Source organism: Oncorhynchus keta, unplaced genomic scaffold (genome assembly GCF_023373465.1).
Source record: "Oncorhynchus keta strain PuntledgeMale-10-30-2019 unplaced genomic scaffold, Oket_V2 Un_scaffold_7810_pilon_pilon, whole genome shotgun sequence".
In the NCBI taxonomy this organism is placed as follows: Eukaryota; Metazoa; Chordata; class Actinopteri; order Salmoniformes; family Salmonidae; genus Oncorhynchus; species Oncorhynchus keta.
In genome coordinates, this window is record NW_026290999.1 from 189,385 (window position 1) to 209,868 (window position 20,484).

At 42.0% G+C, this 20,484-nt stretch overlaps 2 protein-coding genes across 2 annotated transcripts in view; one reads left to right on the plus strand and one right to left on the minus strand.

Moving 5' to 3' along the window:
* On the plus strand, positions 1 to 20,473 carry LOC127929543 (microfibril-associated glycoprotein 4-like). Its single transcript, XM_052517422.1, has 6 exons — positions 1 to 154; positions 419 to 487; positions 11,575 to 11,766; positions 12,129 to 12,225; positions 12,380 to 12,547; positions 19,782 to 20,473. Exons 2-6 carry the CDS (start codon positions 485 to 487, stop codon positions 20,030 to 20,032), a joined length of 711 nt encoding a protein of 236 aa, XP_052373382.1. The 5' UTR covers positions 1 to 154; positions 419 to 484; the 3' UTR covers positions 20,033 to 20,473.
* LOC127929542 (testis-specific H1 histone-like) overlaps positions 20,205 to 20,484 on the minus strand; it is a 22,927-nt gene continuing 22,647 nt past the window's right edge. The window contains exon 6 of the mRNA XM_052517421.1: positions 20,205 to 20,353. Coding sequence (XP_052373381.1) covers positions 20,285 to 20,353 — 69 coding nt within the window. The 3' untranslated portion in view covers positions 20,205 to 20,284. The remainder of the gene's footprint in view (positions 20,354 to 20,484) is intronic.

The following is a 20,484-nucleotide window of genomic DNA, read 5'->3' on the forward strand; positions in this document are numbered from 1 at the left end:
TTGCAACATGCTCTGGGTTGTCTTTATAAAAGAGGCGTGGGCCAGAGAAAGTACTGAGTGTTGCAACATGCTCTGGGCTGTCTTTATAAAAGAGGTGTGCATCTTAGTGGGGACAAACAGCTCATGAAGACACTGACATCTGCTACTGATACAGGTGAGCTCATGCATGTCTCTCACTATTCTTAACTGATCACACATCATTTCAAATAAAACAATTGGGAAGGGAGGTTTTCCTGGTGCCTAATGTAACATTGTCCGATCTGTTCAGTCATCATAGGACCTAACTAGAATCCTGCTTGTTAACACAGTCAAATGTCAATAGTCATAGTGAGACAGAGTGACTGTGTAAGTGTTAGTATTTCACCAACAGCTGGAGACCTGAACAATACTGTAGTAAATGAGCTCCCTTTTCTTACAGGGCGTCCATTCAACATACTATTCTGAAGTTTCCTTCAAAGGCAAACAGACATCTATCACAACAACGATGGTATGTATTAATAAACCACAGCATTATTAGAATGATCAGAAAACAGCATTCAGAGATACTAACGAGAATATAGGACATGTGTTTCTAATGAAAAGCCCATTCTGGTGGGAAGCTGCTATAGACCACCAAGTGCTAACAGTCAGTATCTGGATAATATGTGTGAAATGCTTGATAATGTATGTGATATCAACAGAGAAGTATATTTTCTGGGTGATTTAAATATTGACGGTCTTTCATCAGGCTGCCCACTCAGGAAAAAGCTTCAAACTGTAACCAGTACCTGCAACCTGGTTCAGGTTATCAGTCAACCTACCAGGGTCGTTACAAACAGCACAGGAATTAAATCACCAACATGTATTGATCACATCTTTACTAATGCTGCAGAGATTTGTTTGAAAGCAGTATACAAATCCATAGGATGTAGTGATCACAATATAACAGCCATATCTAGGAACTAACGTTCCAACTGGGTCTAATATAGTATATAAGAGGACAGGCTGGGCCTAATATAGTGTATAAGAGGTCAGGCTGGGCCTAATATAGTGAATAAGAGGACAGGCTGGGCCTAATATAGTGTATAAGAGGACAGGCTGGGCCTAATATAGTGAATAAGAGGACAGGCTGGGCCTAATATAGTGTATAAGAGGACAGGCTGGGCCTAATATAGTGTATAAGAGGACAGGCTGGACCTAATATAGTGTATAAGAGGTCAGGCTGGGCCTAATATAGTGTATAAGAGGTCAGGCTGGGCCTAATATAGTGTATAAGAGGACAGGCTGGGCCTAATATAGTGTATAAGAGGACAGGCTGGGCCTAATATAGTGTATAAGAGGACAGGCTGGGCCTAATATAGTGTATAAGAGGACAGGCTGGGCCTAATATAGTGTATAAGAGGTCAGGCTGGGCCTAATATAGTGTATAAGAGGACAGGCTGGGCCTAATATAGTGTATAAGAGGACAGGCTGGGCCTAATATAGTGTATAAGAGGTCAGGCTGGGCCTAATATAGTGTATAAGAGGACAGGCTGGGCCTAATATAGTGTATAAGAGGACAGGCTGGGCCTAATATAGTGTATAAGAGGACAGGCTGGGCCTAATATAGTGTATAAGAGGACAGGCTGGGCCTAATATAGTGTATAAGAGGACAGGCTGGGCCTAATATAGTGTATAAGAGGACAGGCTGGGCCTAATATAGTGTATAAGAGGACAGGCTGGGCCTAATATAGTGTATAAGAGGACAGGCTGGGCCTAATATAGTGTATAAGAGGACAGGCTGGGCCTAATATAGTGAATAAGAGGAGAGGCTGGGCCTAATATAGTGTATAAGAGGACAGGCTGGGCCTAATATAGTGTATAAGAGGACAGGCTGGGCCTAATATAGTGTATAAGAGGACAGGCTGGGCCTAATATAGTGTATAAGAGGACAGGCTGGGCCTAATATAGTGTATAAGAGGACAGGCTGGGCCTAATATAGTGTATAAGAGGACAGGCTGGGCCTAATATAGTGTATAAGAGGACAGGCTGGGCCTAATATAGTGTATAAGAGGACATGCTGGGCCTAATATAGTGTATAAGAGGACATGCTGGGCCTAATATAGTGTATAAGAGGACAGGCTGGGCCTAATATAGTGTATAAGAGGACAGGCTGGGCCTAATATAGTGTATAAGAGGACAGGCTGGGCCTAATATAGTGTATAAGAGGACAGGCTGGGCCTAATATAGTGTATAAGAGGACAGGCTGGGCCTAATATAGTGTATAAGAGGACAGGCTGGGCCTAATATAGTGTATAAGAGGACAGGCTGGGCCTAATATAGTGTATAAGAGGACAGGCTGGGCCTAATATAGTGTATAAGAGGACAGGCTGGGCCTAATATAGTGTATAAGAGGACAGGCTGGGCCTAATATAGTGTATAAGAGGACAGGCTGGGCCTAATATAGTGTATAAGAGGACAGGCTGGGCCTAATATAGTGTATAAGAGGACAGGCTGGGCCTAATATTTTTTTGTAGTTGTATAAGCAGGGATTTCATTATAGTACAACGGTTGATTTGTCTAATCTAGCAATTCTTCTTAAGCTACATAGCCGTGTATAAGAGGACAGGCTGGGCCTAATAGCCTTCACTGTATAAGCCCAGGAGCTAGCTAACGCTAGCTAACGCACACTAGCTAACGCACACAGATAATACTGTAGTGCTATTCATAAGAGGACAGTTTACTGTTAGCTAGCTAATATAGCCATTGTATAAGAGGACAGGCTGGGCCAGAATAATTGCATATTAAGAGGACAGGCTGGGCCTAATATCAGTGTATAAGAGGACAGGCTGGGCCTAGCATCATAGTGCTATTCAAGAGGACAGGCTGGGCTAGCTACATATAGTCTTTGTTTAAGATAATTGTGTAGTTTAGTGTGTGTAGCCTGGGATTATCTTAATTCACTGAGTTGTAGCCATAAGAGGACAGAGACTCTGCTAGCTAGCCAACAGCTAATAGCCAATAGTGTCTACTGAGGACAATCACCGGTGGGTATCCATTTTCATTTCATTACAGTACGGTTTGATTTGTTTATAAGAGGCTACATAGCTGGGCCTTTGTTTAAGATAAGTGTAGTCTAGACCGAGGTTAGCTAGCCAGCTGGGCTTTTAACTATAGTGTATAAGAGGACAGGCTGGGCCTAATATAGTGTATAAGAGGACACTGCTGGGACTTGATTAGTGTAGTAAGCAGCTACTGCCAGCTGGGCCTACTTCAGCAGTACTGTATCATTTTAAGAGTCACAGATTCTTGCTGGGCTTTCTAATATAGTGTATAAGACTTGTCACATTTCCTTGCATTGGGCCTCTTCTGTAATATATGTGTCTGTCTATCCCTGTTCTCTCCTCTCTGCACAGACCATACAAACGCTCCACACCGCGTGGGCGACCAATAACCTGTATAAGTGGTCCCAGGCTGGGTACGAATATCCAGTGTATAAGAAGGACTGCTGCCAACAAGGCAGAGTTCATCTCAGCCTATGTGTATAAGAGGACAGGCATGGATCACCACAGATAACACTGCTACTCCTACTGCTCTATACGTGTATAAGAGCTTCTGGTCAGCGGGGTGCTGGGCCTAATCTATAGTGTCTTTCTCTCTTTCTCCCCTTACCCATCTATTGAGGATTCCATGCTGGTTACCAGCCCTTTATAGTGTAACAGATCACAGGCTGGGCCTAGAGTTCATATAGATGTGATAAAGAGGACAGTTCTGGGCCTAACCTCCCCAGTGTCTATTTGACTCATTCCTCTCTGGCTTGGCCTAATATCACCTTGTATCACAAGAGGACAGGCTTGACCTCAACTAGATGCTGTTCTTATAAAGAGGACCAGGTATCCTTTTCCCTGGGCTCTAATACACTGTATAGATGGTATCAGGCTGGGCTACTCTCTCCTCTTCCATCCTATCATCTCTTCCCTCTGCTCAAACTTTCTCCAAATCTCCTGATTCTGCCTCCTCAACCCTCCTCTCCTCCCTGCATCCTTTGACTCCCTATGTCCCCTATCCTCCAGGCCGGCTCGGTCCTCCCCTCCAGGCTGGGCCTAATAGAGCTCACAGAACAGGGCTCCGGGCAGCAGGCGGAAATGGAGGTGTCGCCTCCCTGCGGACCTGGCATCCTTTACTCCCTCCTCTCTACATTTTCCTCCTCTGTCTCTGCTGCTGCCACTTTCTACCATTCTATTCCAAGCATCTGCCTCTAACCCTAGGGCTCTTTGCCAGAATCCTCCCCCCCTCCCTCCTCCCTCTCTGCAGATGATAGTCAACCATTTTATAAGAGGTCGATGACATCCGAGTTTGCTGGGCGCTGGTTCTGCTCACACTGCCCTACCCTATGCTCTGACCTCTTTCTCCCCTCTATCTCCAATGAAAGGTCAGGCTGGGCCTAATATAACCTGCCCGCTTGACCCTATCCCCTCCTCTCTTCTCCATAAGAGACCTTCTCCCTTACCTCAGGCTCAACTCATCCCTGACCGCTATAGTCCCTGTCTTAAGAGGACAGTTGCACCTTCTGAAAAAAACCTACATATCCCTATGTATACAGACCAGTATCAGGCTGGGCTCTTTTCTCTCCAAATATAGTGTATAAGAGGACAGGCTGGGATCCAAATAGTCAGGTTTAGTGTATCAAAGAGGACAGGCTGGGCCTAACTCTCTCTCCTCTGCTGTATAAGAGGACAGGCTGCTGCCTTCGATACTGTGAACCATCAGATCCTCCTCTCCACCCTCTCCGGGTTGGGCATAGTGTATAAGAGGTCAGGCTGGGCCTAAGGTATAGTGTATAAGGTGTCCCCCAGGCTCTGGGCTCTTATTATAGTATACACCAAGTCACTTGGCTCTGTCATAACCTACATGGTCTCTCCTATCATTGCTATGCAGGACACACAATTAATCTTCTCCTTTCCCCCTTCTGATGACCAGAGGACATCTCTGGTCTGGCAGACATATCAGTGTGGATGACGGATCACCACCTAGCTGAACCTCAGAGGACAGGCTGGTTCCATGATCTCGCCATCACGGTTGACAACTCCATAGTGTCCTCCTATAAGAGGACAGGCTGACGTTCTCAACTAACATCAAGGCGGTGTCCCGTTCCTGTAGGTTCATGCTATAAGAGGCCTCACACAGGAAGCTGCGCAGGCCTAATACTTGTCATCTCCGTCTTGATTACTGCAGGATCGCTGTTGGCTGGGCTCCCTGCCTGTGCCATTAAACCCTACAACTCATCCAGACGCCGCAGGCTGGTGTTCAACCTTCCCAAGTTCTCTCCGTCACCCCGCTCCTCCGCTCTCCATGGCTTCCAGTTGTCGCAACCAAGACCATGGTGCTCGCCACGGGCTGTGGGAACGGCACCTCAATACCTCCAGGCTCTGTCAGGCCCTACACCCAAACAAGAGGTTCATCCACCTCTGGCCTGCTCGCCTCCCTACCACTGAGGAAGTACAGTTCCCGCTATCAAAACTTCGCTGCTCTGGCCCCCAATGGTGGAACAAACTTAGGACAGCGGTGTCAATCACCAAGAGGTCACCTGGCTGGAATACCTAGGATAGGGTAAGTAAGGGTAAGTAATCCTTCTCACAAGAGGACAGGCTGATGCTGGGCCTAATATAGTGTATAAGAGGACAGGCTGGGCCTAATATAGTGTATAAGAGGACAGGCTGGGCCTAATATAGTGTATAAGAGGTCAGGCTGAGCCTAACATAGTGTATAAGAGGACAGGCTGGGCCTAATATAGTGTATGCTATTGATGTAAATAATATTTGATGGTCTGTGGTGTGTAATGAGGAGCAACCAGACGCTGCTGGTCTGTGGTGTGTAATGAGGAGCAACCAGACGCTGCTGGTCTGTGGTGTGTAATGAGGAGCAACCAGACGCTGCTGGTCTGTGGTGTGTAATGAGGAGCAACCAGACGCTGCTGGTCTGTGGTGTGTAATGAGGAGCAACCAGATGCTGCTGGTCTGTAATGAGGAGCAACCAGATGCTGCTGGTCTGTGGTGTGTAATGAGGAGCAACCAGATGCTGCTGGTCTGTGGTGTGTAATGAGGAGCAACCAGATGCTGCTGGTCTGTGGTGTGTAATGAGGAGCAACCAGATGCTGCTGGTCTGTGGTGTGTAATGAGGAGCAACCAGATGCTGCTGGTCTGTGGTGTGTAATGAGGAGCAACCAGATGCTGCTGGTCTGTGGTGTGTAATGAGGAGCAACCAGATGCTGCTGGTCTGTGGTGTGTAATGAGGAGCAACCAGACGCTGCTGGTCTGTGGTGTGTAATGAGGAGCAACCAGATGCTGATGGTCTGTAATGAGGAGCAACCAGATGCTGCTGGTCTGTGGTGTGTAATGAGGAGCAACCAGATGCTGCTGGTCTGTGGTGTGTAATGAGGAGCAACCAGATGCTGCTGGTCTGTGGTGTGTAATGAGGAGCAACCAGATGCTGCTGGTCTGTGGTGTGTAATGAGGAGCAACCAGATGCTGCTGGTCTGTGGTGTGTAATGAGGAGCAACCAGACGCTGCTGGTCTGTGGTGTGTAATGAGGAGCAACCAGATGCTGCTGGTCTGTGGTGTGTAATGAGGAGCAACCAGATGCTGCTGGTCTGTGGTGTGTAATGAGGAGCAACCAGATGCTGCTGGTCTGTAATGAGGAGCAACCAGATGCTGCTGGTCTGTGGTGTGTAATGAGGAGCAACCAGATGCTGCTGGTCTGTGGTGTGTAATGAGGAGCAACCAGATGCTGCTGGTCTGTGGTGTGTAATGAGGAGCAACCAGACGCTGCTGGTCTGTGGTGTGTAATGAGGAGCAACCAGATGCTGCTGGTCTGTGGTGTGTAATGAGGAGCAACCAGATGCTGCTGGTCTGTGGTGTGTGAGGAGCAACCAGACGCTGCTGGTCTGTGGTGTGTAATGAGGAGCAACCAGATGCTGCTGGTCTGTAATGAGGAGCAACCAGATGCTGCTGGTCTGTGGTGTGTAATGAGGAGCAACCAGATGCTGCTGGTCTGTGGTGTGTAATGAGGAGCAACCAGATGCTGCTGGTCTGTGGTGTGTAATGAGGAGCAACCAGACGCTGCTGGTCTGTGGTGTGTAATGAGGAGCAACCAGATGCTGCTGGTCTGTGGTGTGTAATGAGGAGCAACCAGATGCTGCTGGTCTGTGGTGTGTAATGAGGAGCAACCAGATGCTGCTGGTCTGTGGTGTGTAATGAGGAGCAACCAGATGCTGCTGGTCTGTGGTGTGTAATGAGGAGCAACCAGATGCTGCTGGTCTGTGGTGTGTAATGAGGAGCAACCAGATGCTGCTGGTCTGTGGTGTGTAATGAGGAGCAACCAGACGCTGCTGGTCTGTGGTGTGTAATGAGGAGCAACCAGATGCTGCTGGTCTGTGGTGTGTAATGAGGAGCAACCAGACGCTGCTGGTCTGTGGTGTGTAATGAGGAGCAACCAGATGCTGCTGGTCTGTGGTGTGTAATGAGGAGCAACCAGATGCTGCTGGTCTGTGGTGTGTAATGAGGAGCAACCAGATGCTGCTGGTCTGTGGTGTGTAATGAGGAGCAACCAGATGCTGCTGGTCTGTGGTGTGTAATGAGGAGCAACCAGATGCTGCACTTGACACATTTATGAAACTACGTATTCCAGTTACTAATAAGCACCCATTCAGAAAATGACTGTAAAAACTGTTAAATCCCCATGGATTGATGAGGAATTGAAAAATTGTTTGGTTGAGAGGATGAGGCAAAATGTATGGCAATTAAGTCTGGCAATCAGCCTGTTACCAACACTTAGTAAACTTCTGGAAGAAATTGTGTTTGACCAGATACAATGCTATTTCACAGTAAACAGCATGCTTATAGAGAAGGACACTCAACAAGCACAGCATTTTCACAAATGACTGATGATTAGCTGAGAGAAATTGATGATGAAATGATTGTGGGGGCTGTCTTGTTAGACTTCATTGCAGCTTTTGACATTATCGAAAACGTATGTGTTATGGTTTTACATCCCCTGCTATAATGTGGATAAAGAGTTACCTGTCTAACAGAACACAGAGGGTGTTCTTTAATGGCCTCTACAACATAATCCTGGTAGAATCAGGAATTCCCCAGGGTAGCTGTCTAGGCCCCTTACTTTTTCAATCTTTACTAATGACATGCTTCTGGCTTTGAGTAAAGCCAGTGTGTCTATGTATGCGGATGACTCAACACTATACACGTCAGCTACTACAGCAACTGAAATGACTGCCACACTTAACAAAGAGCTGCAGTTAGTTTCAGAATGGGTGGCAAGGAATAAGTCAGGCCTAAATATTTCTAAAACTAAAAGTATTGTATTTGGAACAAAACACTCACTAAACCCTAAACCTCAACTAAATCTTGTAATAAATGATGTGGAAATTGAGATGACTAAACTGCTTGGAGTAACACTAGATTGTAAACTGTCATGGTCAAAACATATAGGTGCAGTAGTAGCTAAGATGGAGAGAAGTCTGTCTATAATCAAGCGCTGCTCTGCCTTCATAACAACACTATCAACAAGGCAGGTCCTACAGGCCCTAGTTTCTACCTTCTTAACAACACTATCAACAAGGCAGGTGCTACAGGCCCTAGTTTCTACCTTCTTAACAGCACTATCAACAAGGCAGGTGCTACAGGCCCTAGTTTCTACCTTCTTAACAGCACTATCAACAAGGCAGGTCCTACAGGCCCTAGTTTCTACCTTCTTAACAACACTATCAACAAGGTAGGTCCTACAGGCCCTAGTTTCTACCTTCTTAACAACACTATCAACAAGGCAGGTCCTACAGGCCCTAGTTTCTACCTTAACAACACTATCAACAAGGCAGGTCCTACAGGCCCTAGTTTCTACCTTCTTAACAACACTATCAACAAGGCAGGTCCTACAGGCCCTGGTTTTGTCGCACCTTGACTACTGTTCAGTCGTGTGGTCTTTTTTGCAATTGCAATTGGCTCAGAACAGGGCAGCATGGCTGGCCCTTGGATGTACACAGAGAGCTAATATTAATAATATGCATGTCAATCTCTCCTGGCTGAAAGTGGAGGAGAGATTGACTTCATCACTATTTTAATTTATGAAAGCTATTGACATGTTAAATGCACCGAGCTGTCTGTCTAAACTACTGGCACACAGCTCAGACACCCATGTATACCCCACAAGACATGACACCAGAGGTCTCTTCACAGTCCCTAAGTCCAGAACAGACTATGGGAGGCGCACAGTACTACATAGAGCCATGACTACATGGAACTCTATTCCACAGTACTACATAGAGCCATGACTACATGGAACTCTATTCCACAGTACTACATAGAGCCATGACTACATGAGCTCTATTCCACAGTACTACATAGAGCCATGACTACATGAACTCTATTCCACAGTACTACATAGAGCCATGACTACATGGAACTCTATTCCACAGTACTACATAGAGCCATGACTACATGGAACTCTATTCCACAGTACTACATAGAGCCATGACTACATGGAACTCTATTCTACAGTACGACATAGAGCCATGACTACATGGAACTCTATTCTACAGTACTACACAGAGCCATGACTACATGGAACTCTATTCCACAGTACTACATAGAGCCATGACTACATGGAACTCTATTCCACAGTACTACATAGAGCCTTGACTACATGGAACTCTATTCCACAGTACTACATAGAGCCATGACTACATGGAACTCTATTCCACAGTACGACATAGAGCCATGACTACATGGTACTCTATTCCACAGTACTACATACAGCCATGACCACATGGAACTCTATTCCACAGTACTACATAGAGCCATGACTACATGGAACTCTATTCCACAGTACGACATAGAGCCATGACTACATGGAACTCTATTCCACAGTACTACATAGAGACATGACTACATGGAACTCTATTCCACAGTACTACATAGAGCCATGACTACATGGAACTCTATTCCACAGTACTACATAGAGCCATGACCACATGGAACTCTATTCCACAGTACTACATAGAACATGACCACATGGAACTCTATTCCACAGTACTACATAGAGCCATGACTACATGGAACTCTATTCCACAGTACTACATAGAGCCATGACTACATGGAACTCTATTCCACAGTACTACATAGAGCCATGACTACATGGAACTCTATTCCACAGTACTACATAGAGACATGACTACATGGAACTCTATTCCACAGTACTACATAGAGCCATGACTACATGGAACTCTATTCCACAGTACTACATAGAGCCATGACTACATGGAACTCTATTCCACAGTACTACATAGAGACATGACTACATGGAACTCTATTCCACAGTACTACATAGAGCCATGACTACATGGAACTCTATTCCACATCAGGTAACTGATGCAGCCATGACTACATGGAACTCTATTCCACAGTACTACATAGAGCCATGACTATATGGAACTCTATTCCACAGTACTACATAGAGCCATGACTACATGGAACTCTATTCCACAGTACTACATAGAGCCATGACTATATGGAACTCTATTCCACAGTACTACATAGAGCCATGACTACATGGAACTCTATTCCACAGTACTACATAGAGCCATGACTATATGGAACTCTATTCCACAGTACTACATAGAGCCATGACTATATGGAACTCTATTCCACAGTACTACATAGAGCCATGACTATATGGAACTCTATTCCACAGTACTACATAGAGCCATGACTACATGGAACTCTATTCCACAGTACTACATAGAGCCATGACTATATGGAACTCTATTCCACAGTACTACATAGAGCCATGACTACATGGAACTCTATTCCACAGTACTACATAGAGCCATGACTATATGGAACTCTATTCCACAGTACTACATAGAGCCATGACTATATGGAACTCTATTCCACAGTACTACATAGAGCCATGACTATATGGAACTCTATTCCACAGTACTACATAGAGCCATGACTACATGGAACTCTACACAGTACTACATAGAGCCATGACTATATGGAACTCTATTCCACAGTACTACATAGAGCCATGACTACATGGAACTATTCCACAGTACTACATAGAGCCATGACTATATGGAACTCACAGTACTACATAGAGCCATGACTACATGGAACACACACACACAGTAACTGACACACACACATTTTAAAACACCTTCTGGAACTGTGGAGAAACACAAACACTGGCACAGACACACACACACACACACACACACACACACACACACACACACACACACACACACACACACACACACACACACACACACACACACACGATATCATTTTCACTACACCAACACATGGATTTAGTACTGTAGATATGTGGTAGTGGTGGAGTAGGGGCCTGAGGACACACAGTGTGTTGTGAAATCTGTGAATGTATTGTAATGTTTTTAAAACTGTATAAACTGCCTTATTTTGCTGGACCCCAGGAAGAGTAGCTGCTGCTTTGGCATAATAAATGTATCCATAATAACTACAAATGAACCAACACTAGTTTTTGTGTTAAACTGCTGTATCCATCTACCCTGTGCTGCAGTCCATCTTGCTGCTGGCTCTACTGGCTCCCGTGATGGCGCAGTCCTCCCTGCATCCAGTGGACTGTGATGAGGTCTATAGATCAGGTTCTGGACAAAACGGGGTCTACACCATCTACCCTGCAGGACCTACCTCACCTGTCCAGGTCTTCTGTGACATGGGGTTGGAAAGTGCATATCGAGGAAAGTGGACGGTAAGTTTCAATGTGTGGTATTGAAATACACTTAAAGACTAAATTACCATGAACAATCTCTCTCTCTCTCCTAATCTGTTAATTAAACAATCTCTCTCTCTCCTAATCTGTCAATTAAATAATCTCTCTCTCTCTTAATCTGTTAATTAAATAATCTCTCTCTCTCTTAATCTGTTAATTAAATAATCTCTCTCTCTCTTAATCTGTTAATTAAATAATCTCTCTCTCTCTTAATCTGTCAATGAAACAATCTCTCTCTCTCTTAATCTGTTAATTAAATAATCTCTCTCTCTCTTAATCTGTTAATTAAATAATCTCTCTCTCTCTTAATCTGTCAATGAAACAATCTCTCTCTAAATCAGCTGATTCAGAGGCGACAGGATGGATCAGTGAACTTCTACAGGAAGTGGGATCAATACAAGAGTGGTTTTGGGAGCGCAGCTGGAGAGTACTGGCTGGGTAGGAACTGGTTTAACTTCTAGCCAACAGAACGTTCTCCTCCTAGAACCTTGTTCTACCACTGACTTCATCCGGTTTGTCCTAGTTCATTCAAGGCCATTTGTCATTGTATTCAGACAACACAATGAACTGCTATGTTGATCTCATTCTCCAGGGCTGGAGACAATGCATCTCATGACTATGAAAGGAACCTATGAGCTGAGGGTGGACATGGAGGACTTTGAGGGGAATAAGGTCTATGCTCAGTACTCTTCCTTCTCCGTTGGACCAGAGGCTGAAGGATACCTGCTAACACTGGGCTCATTCAAAGATGGAGGAGCAGGTGGGTGACAATTTATATTGTCCAAGAAAAAATAACCCAAGAATAAAAGTCTAATAAAATAGTCCAAGAATATACTGTAGTACCAGAATATAGTCCATTAATATACTGTAGTACCAGAATATAGTCCATTAATATACTGTAGTACCATAATATAGTCCAATAATATACTGTAGTACCCGAATATAGTCCATTAATATACTGTAGTACCATAATATAGTCCAATAATATACTGTACTACCAGAATATAGTCCATTAATATACTGTAGTACCATAATATAGTCCAATAATATACTGTAGAACCAGAATATAGTCCATTAATATACTGTAGTACCATAATATAGTCCAATAATATACTGTAGAACCAGAATATAGAACCAGAATATACTGTAGTACCAGAATATAGTCCAATAATATACTGTAGAACCAGAATATACTTTAGTACCAGAATATAGTCCAATAATATACTGTAGTACCATAATATAGTCCAATAATATACTGTACTACCAGAATATAGTCCATTAATATACTGTAGTACCATAATATAGTCCAATAATATACTGTAGTACCAGAATATAGTCCAATAATATACTGTAGTACCAGAATATAGTCCATTAATATACTGTAGTACCATAATATAGTCCATTAATATATTGTAGTACCATAATATAGTCCAATAATATACTGTAGAACCAGAATATAGTCCATTAATATACTGTAGTACCATAATATAGTCCAATAATATACTGTAGAACCAGAATATAGAACCAGAATATACTGTAGTACCAGAATATAGTCCAATAATATACTGTAGAACCAGAATATACTTTAGTACCAGAATATAGTCCAATAATATACTGTAGAACCAGAATATACTGTAGTACCAGAATATAGAACCAGAATATACTGTAGTACCAGAATATAGTCCAATAATATACTGTAGTACCAGAATATAGTCCAATAATATTGCACCTGAATATAGACCAAGAATATAGTACCAGAATATAGTCCAAGAGAATAGTACAAGAATATAGCACTAGAATATAGTCCAAGGGTATAGTACAAAAATATAGAACCAGAATATAGTACCAGAGTATAGTACCAGAGTATAGTGCCAGAGTATAGTACCATAATATAGCACTAGAATATAGTCCAAGGGTATAGTACTAAAATATAGTACCAGAATATAGTACCAGAGTATAGTACCATAATATAGCACTAGAATATAGTCCAAGGGTATAGTACAAAAATATAGAACCAGAATATAGTACCAGAGTATAGTACCATAATATAGCACTAGAATATAGTACCAGAGTATAGTACCATAATATAGCACTAGAATATAGTACCAGAGTATAGTACCATAATATAGCACTAGAATATAGTCCAAGAGGACAGTACCAGAATATAGTACCAGAGTATAGTACCATTTTATTTATTTATTTATTTCACCTTTATTTAACTAGGTAGGCAAGTTGAGAACAAGTTCTCATTTACAATTGCGACCTGACCAAGATAAAGCAAAGCAGTTCGACAGATACAACGACACAGAGTTACACATGGAGTAAAACAAACATACAGTCAATAATACAGTATAAACAAGTCTATATACAATGTGAGCAAATGAGGTGAGAAGGGAGGTAAAGGCAAAAAAGGCCATGGTGGCAAAGTAAATACAATATAGCAAGTAAAACACTGGAATGGTAGTTTTGCAATGGAAGAATGTGCAAAGTAGAAATAAAAATAATGGGGTGCAAAGGAGCAAAATAAATAAATAAATTAAATACAGTTGGGAAAGAGGTAGTTGTTTGGGCTAAATTATAGGTGGGCTATGTACAGGTGCAGTAATCTGTGAGCTGCTCTGACAGTTGGTGCTTAAAGCTAGTGAGGGAGATAAGTGTTTCCATAATATAATAATATTATTAATAATTAATAACCATAATATAGTACCATACTATAAAATTGGAATATAGTCCATGAGTATAGTACCATAATATAGCACTGGAATATATTACCAGAGTATAGTACCAGAGTATAGTGGCATAATATAGCACTAGGATATAGTACCAGAGTATAGTACCAGAATATAGCACTAGAATATAGTACCAGAATATAGTACCAGAATATAGTACCATAATATAGTCCATGAGCATAGCACTAGAACATAGTACAAGAGTATAGTACCAGAATATAGTACCAGAGGAAATTACAAGGAAAATAGTGCAAGAAAATCTGTCAACAAGGGTTCATTACTAGGGATGTACGATATATCGGTGAACATATCGGAACCGGCCGATATTAACTAAAAATGACAACATCAGTAGCGGCCTGATGTCTAGTTTAACGCTGATGTGCAAAACAGATGTCAGAGCTGACGTGCAAACCTATATAACGTAGGTACATGACGTAATGACGCCGCGTAAAATGTCGCGCTACACGTGCAACACAGCATTCCTAACCTCGCCCACAATGTCTGCTGTGTGGATCGAGCAGACAACAAGTCCAGCAGTCATTTGGAAGGATAACAACATTTCAGAGAGACGACTCAAAGATAATGGAATTCATTGCCCTTGACAATCAACCGTCCTTTGTAGTGGGTGACGTTGGCTTTCGCCGACTGGTCGAGCACCGGTACAAACTACCAAGTAGGCGCTATTTTTCAGATGTTGCCCAACCGAAGTTGGTATTAGCTAGGTTGCCACTTGTTGTTTGCCTATTAAATTTTTCAGATGTTGCCCGAAATTACACAGTAATAGCGTCACTGCTATTAGCTTCACAACATACTATGGAACTATGGGGGTGGCACAGGGTTCAATTCTCGGGCCGACTCTTTTCTCTGTATATATCAATGATGTTGCTCTTGCTGCGGGCGATTCCCTGATCCACCTCTACGCAGACGACACATTCTGTATACTTCTGGCCCTTCCTTGGACACTGTGCTATCTAACCTCCAAACGAGCTTCAATGCCATACAACACTCCTTTGTGGCCTCCAACTGCTCTTAAACGCTAGTAAAATCAAATGCATGCTTTTATATAATATAATATATAATAATAATAATAATTTTCAACCGATCGCTGCCTGCACCCGCATGCCCGACTAGCATCACCACCGTGGATGGTTCCAACCTTGAATATGTGGACATCTATAAGTACCTAGGTGTCTGGCTAGACTGCAAACTCTCCTTCCAGACTCATATCAAACATCTCCAATCTAAAATCAAATCTAGAGTCGGCTTTCTATTTCGCAACAAAGCCTCCTTCACTCACGCCGCCAAACTTACCCTAGTAAAACTGACTATCCTACCGATCCTCGACTTCGGCGATGTCATCTACAAAATGGCTTCCAACACTCTACTCAGCAAACTGGATGCAGTTTATCACAGTGCCATCCGTTTTGTTACTAAAGCACCTTATACCACCCACCACTGCGACCTGTATGCTCTAGTCGGCTGGCCCTCACTACATATTCGTCGCCAGACCCAAGTCCATGCTAGGTAAAGCTCCGCCTTATCTCAGTTCACTGGTCACGATGGCAACACCCACCCGTAGCACGCGCTCCAGCAGGTGTATCTCACTGATCATCCCTAAAGCCAACACCTCATTTGGCCGCCTTCCCTTCCAGTTCTCTGCTGCCTGTGACTGGAACGAATTGCAAAAATCGCTGAAGTTGGAGACTTTTATCTCCCTCACCAACTTTAAACATCTGCTATCTGAGCAGCTAACTGATCGCTGCAGCTGTACATAGTCCATCGGTAAAATAGACCACCCAATTTACCTACCTCATCCCCATACTGTTTTTATTTATTTACTTTTCTGCTCTTTTGCACACCAGTATCTCTACCTGCACATGACCATCTGATCATGCATCACTCCAGTGTTAATCTGCAAAATTGTAATTATTCGCCTACCTCCTCATGCCTTTTGCACACAATGTATATAGACACTTTTTTGTCTTCTTTTTTTCTACTGTGTTATTGACTTGTTTATTGTTTACTCCATGTGTAACTCTGTGTTGTTGTCTGTTCACACTACTATGCTTTATCTTGGCCAGGTCGCAGTTGTAAATGAGAACTTGTTCTCAACTTGCCTACCTGGTTAAATAAAGGTGAAAAAAAATACAACCAGCCTGAAAACAATGACCAGTAGAAACTGCAGTCATTTTCATTATTCTTGGCAATGATTTAGGAATCCTTGTGAGTTAGTATTAGCAAGGTAGCCACTTGTTGTTTGCCTAATGAAATGGAACTTCAGTTCATGAAAATAAATAGCTAGCCAGATACTTAACCCTGTCTCCCAAAGCTAACGTTATAAGCAGCCAGCTAGCTTCATCTGGCTAGTGAGGCTCGACCGGACCGGGATATGTGTTGTGAAGCTAGCCACAATAAGGATTAGGCACAATAGTGGAATTTGTGGTTTGCTTTCAAAATAAAAGTCTGTTGTTGACAGTGATGCAAATGAATACAAATAGTAGAATTATGCCATACTTGTATTTTGAAGGCTAACCGCAAAGTCCACTATTGTGGTTAATCCTTATTGTGGCTAGCTTCACATAGATGGGTCCGATGAATAATACAATTAAGATCTGTCTTACAAATTAGGTTATTTTAGATGATGACACCTAGCTATATAGTTAGCTAGCTAATTAAAGCTACTGAAATAGATGTTTGCTAGCGAACTATAGCTACTGAAACAGATGTCAGCTAGCTAACTATAGCTACTTAAATAGATGTTAGCTAGCTAACTATAGCTACTGAAATAGATGTTAGGTAGCAAAATATAGCTACTGAAATAGATGTTAGCTTGCTAACTATAGCTACTTAAATAGATGTTAGCTAGCGAACTATAGCTACTGAAATAGATGTTAGCTAGCTAACTATAGCTACTGAAATAGATGTTAGCTAGCTAACTATAGCTACTTAAATAGATGTTAACTAGCGAACTATAGCTACTGAAATAGATGTTAGCTAGCTAACTATAGCTACTGAAATAGATGTTAGCTAGCTAACTATAGCTACTGAAATAGATGTTAGCTAGCTAACTATAGCTACGTAAATAGATGTTAACTAGCGAACTATAGCTACTGAAATAGATGTTAGCTAGCTAACTATAGCTACTTAAATAGATGTTAACTAGCGAACTATGTCTACTTAAATAGATGTTAACTAGCGAACTATAGCTACTGAAACAGATGTTAGCTAGCTAACTATAGCTACTTAAATATATGTTAGCTAGCTAACTATAGCTACTGAAATAGATGTTAGCTAGCGAACTATAGCTACTTAAATAGATGTTAACTAGTGAACTATAGCTACTGAAATAGATGTTAGGTAGTGAACTATAGCTACTTAAATAGATGTTAACTAGTGAACTATAGCTACTGAAATAGATGTTAGGTAGCGAACTATAGCTACTTAAATAGATGTTAACTAGCGAACTATAGCTACTGAAATAGATGTTAGCTAGCTAACTATAGCTACTTAAATAGATGTTAACTAGCTAACTATAGCTACTGAAATAGATGTTAGCTAGCGAACTATAGCTACTTAAATAGATGTTAACTAGCTAACTATAGCTACTGAAATAGATGTTAGCTAGCGAACTATAGCTACTTAAATAGATGTTAACTAGCGAACTATAGCTACTGAAATAGATGTTAGCTATACTATACTACTTAAATAGATGTTAACTAGAACTATGTCTACTGAAATAGATGTTAGCTAGCTAACTATAGCTACTTAAATAGATGTTAACTAGCTAACTATAGCTACTGAAATAGATGTTAGCTTGAACTATAGCTACTTAAATAGATGTTAACTAGTGAACTATAGCTACTGAAATAGATGTTAGGTAGTGAACTATAGCTACTTAAATAGATGTTAACTAGTGAACTATAGCTACTGAAATAGATGTTAGGTAGCTAACTATAGCTACTTAAATAGATGTTAACTAGCTAACTATAGCTACTGAAATAGATGTTAGCTAGCTAACTATAGCTACTTAAATAGATGTTAACTAGCTAACTATAGCTACTGAAATAGATGTTAGCTATGAACTATAGCTACTTAAATAGATGTTAACTAGCTAACTATAGCTACTGAAATAGATGTTAGCTAGCTAACTATAGCTACTTAAATAGATGTTAACTAGCGAACTATAGCTACTGAAATAGATGTTAGCTAGCTAACTATAGCTACTGAAATATATGTTAGCTAGCTAACTATAGCTACTTAAATAGATGTTAGCTAGCTAACTATAGCTACTGAAATAGATGTTAACTAGCGAACTATGTCTACTGAAATAGATGTTAACTAGCGAACTATGTCTACTGAAACAGATTATGTCGTGTTTTTGGGGAAGAATATTGTTTGCATCCATCAACTAGCTAGCTTTTTTATGACCAGGACTGTGAGAGACAACTTTACCAGCATCATAGCATACGTATTGATGAATCTTTGTAACATGAAATACGAGTGATAGTGTAATCAATATGAGTGATGTGTAATAACTATGTAAAAAAAAATATGAACACCTTAAATTATTATGTGACGCGCAGTCATATTCAGGTCCTGATTGGTCAACAAGCTCAATTGACACGTCAAATTGTGTTAAATAGTATATCTTTTGACGCGCACAGACCCAAACGGCGTTCCATAGAAATCCTGGTTGAGAATAAAACGACTGAACAATGAAACAGCACAGCAAGTAAGTGAAAGAAATAGGTTGTGATGATGTTTTTCTGGTAATGGGGACATACGTAAATGCCAACAAAATAACTTTTTGGTCAGTGTGGTGTTTGTGTGTGACCTTTATTTAACTAGGCAAGTCCGTTAAGAACAAATTCTTATTTACAATGACGGCCTTCCCCGGCCAAACCCGGACGATGCTGGGACAATTGTGCTCCGCCCTACGGGACTCTCAATCACGGCCGGATGTGATACAGCCTGGATTCGAACCAGGGACTGTAGTGACGCCTCTTGCACTGAGATGCAGGGCCTTAGACAGCTGCGTCCATGTGTGTGTGTGTTAACTATTTAACTGAATGCTTCAAAGGCTGTAAACATGTTTTATATCAGTTATCTGCATCGGTATCAGGGTTTTTTGGGGCAAGGAACATATTGGATATTGGTATCGGCCAGACATGTGATATCGGTGCATCACTAGTTCATACCTAAAGCTGGTGGAAGTATTATCATGAAGTTACCTAGAGTCCTTATTTATCTCCTCTGTTTCCTCAGGAGATTCTCTGGGTTTTCACAATGGTCACAAATTTACAACGTTAGATAAAGACCAGGACCTTAACGCCGCCAACTGTGCCCAGGTGTACTACGGAGGATTTTGGTACACCAACTGCCATGCTACTAACCCCAATGGGATATATGCATGGGGCGAGTCTACCTTTGGTATTGGCATCAACTGGAATTCATGGAAAGGCTATACATACTCCCTGAAAGCCATCACCATGAAGATCAGACCAGCCCCTCAATAATTTCTAACACAATTGTAAAATCTGATTTTTCAATAACAATTATTGCCATACAAACATTTCCAGCACATGTACATATTCCATTTATAAGGGAGAGGGGGGGGGGTTCTTTTTTAAGTAGGGTTTGTGTTTGGGTCTTCAGAGATTAGAAGGTGCAGCAGGATACAGAAGATCTCAGATCTACTCTGAAGTGCAGTGTTGCCATAGCAACAGAACCCTGACTGCAGTGGGGATTATATGACTCTGACCCATCATTTAACTATCTCTGTCTCTTACCTTAACACACTGTCTGTCTCTTACCTTAACACACTGTCTGTCTCTTACCTTAACACACTGTCTGTCTCTTACCCTAACACACTGTCTGTCTCTTACCCTAACACACTGTCTGTCTCTTACCCTAACACACTGTCTGTCTCTTACCCTAACACACTGTCTGTCTCTTACCCTGTCTCTTA